Consider the following 3,384-nt stretch of genomic DNA (forward strand, 5'->3'; position numbering starts at 1 on the left):
TCCATTTTCGTGCTTATGTCAATTGTTAGAGTATATTATACTTATATCTCAAAGGTATTATTTTCTTGTTAGAATATGTTGTACTTATATTATAAAGGTATTATTCTCTTGGTATCATCTTTGTTCAAATGATTGTTATATCCTATGCTTTTGAAACTAGACCGATGATTGAACCAGTTAGCCCATTGGTTCGTCGGTCCAAACGATTTGATTAAAAATTATTAAAAATTTAAAACAATTTAAAAAATTTGGTTTAATCATCGGTTTGATCGATTTTTTAGTCGGTTTATATTGGCTGACGGTCTAACTGGTTCAAAGCCACTCTCTAGATCGATCCCTCAACTGATTCTCGATCCGAACTATCGATTTGATCTAAGTCAAACAACACTGATTATATCCTAAACATCGTGAGTTGAATCCTATAATTAGGGGTAAGCAAAAGTCGAATCAATTAAAAAAATCGAATTTCGAGTTAACCGAATCTAGTTGTTCGAGTTAATTGAGTCAACTCGAATAAGTAATTCAAGTTTCGAGTTCTAGTCGAGTTGAATTTTACAATCCAAATAACAGATTGGTGTAAATACTCTTTGGTCCCTGTTAATTTTGAAAATGAGCAAATTGATTTTTCTCTTAACAAAAACTATAAAAATTTAAAATAATTTTCAAAAATTCAAAATATTTGTAAAAATTCTAAAATTGATATTTATTAATAAGTTTATCATACTAAATTTTTTTGTTTTGTTTTGAAAAAGTTTTCAAATATACATACTTTCAAAATTGATGTACTTGAATAATTTCACTGGATTCAACAAAATTTTAAGTCGAGTAAGGATGATAAAATAGGACTCATCAGTTCGATTAATTCAAATTTTTTTCACTTAATTCGAATCGAATGAATCAAACACTCACATGAGACTTAATACAATAAAATTTGATGATCTTCTCATTTTTTATCGGCTTTTAGAGATATCCGAATTTAGAGAATAAAACTTTGATGTTGCATTAATCCTTCAACGACCTCTATAACAAAAAATTGAATATTTAACACTAATTAATTATATTTTTTAATTTTCGAATTTGAAAGTTTTTTGAATTTGTTTAGAATATTTATCATCCATGTCACAATCGACGGAGAAAGCCAAAGTTTAACAAGCAACCCTTGCTTTACCATTAAAATTAAACCTAAAAACTTTGGGACGTGTATAGCAGGGTAACCTGAAAGTGATTTGCATATTTTCACTCATTTTGAAGAAAGAGTAAAGTACTGACGGAATATATTTTCATAATCATCAATTTTCCTTTTTTTTTAAAAAATCTAAATGATATCTAATCAAGTATAAATTTTAGAAGAAATAAAAAATGACGAACATTTTTCAACTTTCTCTAATATTTACTTTCGCCTGATATTAACAGGTAATGAAGCATTTGGAAGCCTGTGTTCGAACAATTCTGGAAGGAAAGGCCTCTTTCAGGCTTGGAGGCTAGTCAATTTCTAGATTTTCTTTTACAGCTTAGAAGTGTCATTTCATTTGATAATTCATTGGAAAAAGAACAAAAAGTTTGGCTTTCCAATCCATGTGTCTGCCAGTTAAACGAAAACTGTACATATTTTAGAACAGTGTGTATGTATATATATATATATATGTATAAGATGCAATCTAAACCAGGAAAATGTTGATTAACCCGAAAAAGCTAACAGATGAAAACAGATTCCCAGTTTTTCACGAAACCAATACTGTCATCATTTGAAAGAGTCTCATAACACAGGCTTGGATAGCAAAATAAAAGAAAAAAAATGAAACACTAGGCTGACAGTTCATGTATCAACAAGTGTGTTTCAATTTCCCCCATAAAAGCATTCCTTTGTGACAGTACTTCGCTTTGTGACTTGTCTCGTTTAGACCCAAAAAACCTTGATGCTTGCTTCCTTTATAGAGTTACAGACAGGACAAGCTTCGAGGAAAGTTTCACAAGACTTGCACGAGCAAAGGTGTCTACATGGTAGAAACACGACACACGGGCTCCTAGCATTGCAGTGTTTGCAAGCCATCTTATTATTATTATTGCTCTTTTGTTTCATGTCTCCTTCTTGTTGATCTCTGAAAAGTGATTCTGCATCCTCTGGTGCATTGCTGACCCAGACTAGGCTCTCCCTCGCTTGTTCCAGTGTGTTGTTGAGATCCATGATCATCGCTTCCTTTGCTTTAGCAAGGTTTTGCCACGAATGACTCTCCATTTCCGCTTTTCTTAGTGAGGCTTCGAACTCCATTGTTTTCTTTGTTGCTCGAGCCAAGTCTTCTTCCTTTTGCCTTATCAAATGCATGGCCTTTGATTCCATACATTTTAGCAGGATGGCCGATTGTCGTTTTCTTTGCTCACGTAAAGCAGATCTTAGCCTCTCATTCTGGGTTTTCTCCGTCCATGATAGAATATTAAAAGAAATGGCAAATTTTCAGTAAAAAAAAACAAGAACCTTGATCAAACAGCCGATAATAAAAAAATATACGAAAATAATAAAGTTATGATGAATTCTTGCCTGCAATCGAAGAACGCAATCAAGCTCCTGTCTTTGCATCTCCAGTTGAGCGTCCAACGATTGTGAAAGAGCCACAGAGCCAAAAGCATCAGATGCGGAAGAGGAAGAAGAAGAAGCAACAGCCAAATTGTGAGCGTTTTGTTGCAGATGAAAAGGAAGCGTATATCGAGAAGGGTCTTGAAGAGTGAAATACGAGGAAGGAATTAGAGCAGGTGCAGGGTTTACCATCCAATCCTGAACACCGCACATATTTTCAGCATACAAAGGTGCTTGAACAGCCATGGTAAAGCAACAACCCTTTGGCCCTTGTGAATTCACATAAATAGAGGAGTATATTAATAAGAAAAGCAGAAAGGGTAGGTTCAAAGGTTGAAGGCTGAGGCTCTTATATCAGGAGACATGCATGACCTTCTCTCTCTTTCTTAATTGGCGTATAAGCTTTTTGGGCTTGTTTGTTGCTTAGGTTTTTATGGTTAAACTGAAATAGACCATCATCATCATCATGAAAGAACGAAAGCAAAGAAAGAAACCCGTGGATGGTTATAAGTCGAGTGAGGAAACCGACAAAATCTTAAACATTTTCACTTTTAAAACAGATATATTCATTAATGAAATAAAGGATACGAGGAGAGAGATGCAAACGACGCCGTACACATGCAGCTTTCTCACATTCACTCATTTGGGACGTTAAAATAGAGTGAGACGTTATGGATTGGGGATATTTTATCTATTTGGTCGGCTCCAAACGACAAAGATATATGGGTTTTGGGTATTATTTTATAATTTTAAAATTTTAACTTTAATTTAATAGATGGTTGTTAATGTTTATAATATTTTATTATTTTTAC

The 3,384-nt window shown here is 33.5% G+C and overlaps 1 protein-coding gene across 1 annotated transcript; it reads right to left on the reverse strand.

The window, feature by feature from the left end:
- Nucleotides 1–1,659: 1,659 nt before the first annotated feature.
- Nucleotides 1,660–2,966, reverse strand: LOC107897045 (probable BOI-related E3 ubiquitin-protein ligase 2). Its single transcript, XM_016822384.2, has 2 exons — nt 2,537–2,966; nt 1,660–2,404 (listed from the first exon to the last, which is right to left on the reverse strand). Exons 1-2 carry the CDS (start codon nt 2,816–2,818, stop codon nt 1,898–1,900), a joined length of 789 nt encoding a protein of 262 aa, XP_016677873.1. The 5' UTR covers nt 2,819–2,966; the 3' UTR covers nt 1,660–1,897.
- Between the last annotated feature and the right edge of the window lie 418 nt (nt 2,967–3,384).

Source organism: Gossypium hirsutum, chromosome D05, assembly GCF_007990345.1.
Source record: "Gossypium hirsutum isolate 1008001.06 chromosome D05, Gossypium_hirsutum_v2.1, whole genome shotgun sequence".
Taxonomy (NCBI): domain Eukaryota; kingdom Viridiplantae; phylum Streptophyta; class Magnoliopsida; order Malvales; family Malvaceae; genus Gossypium; species Gossypium hirsutum.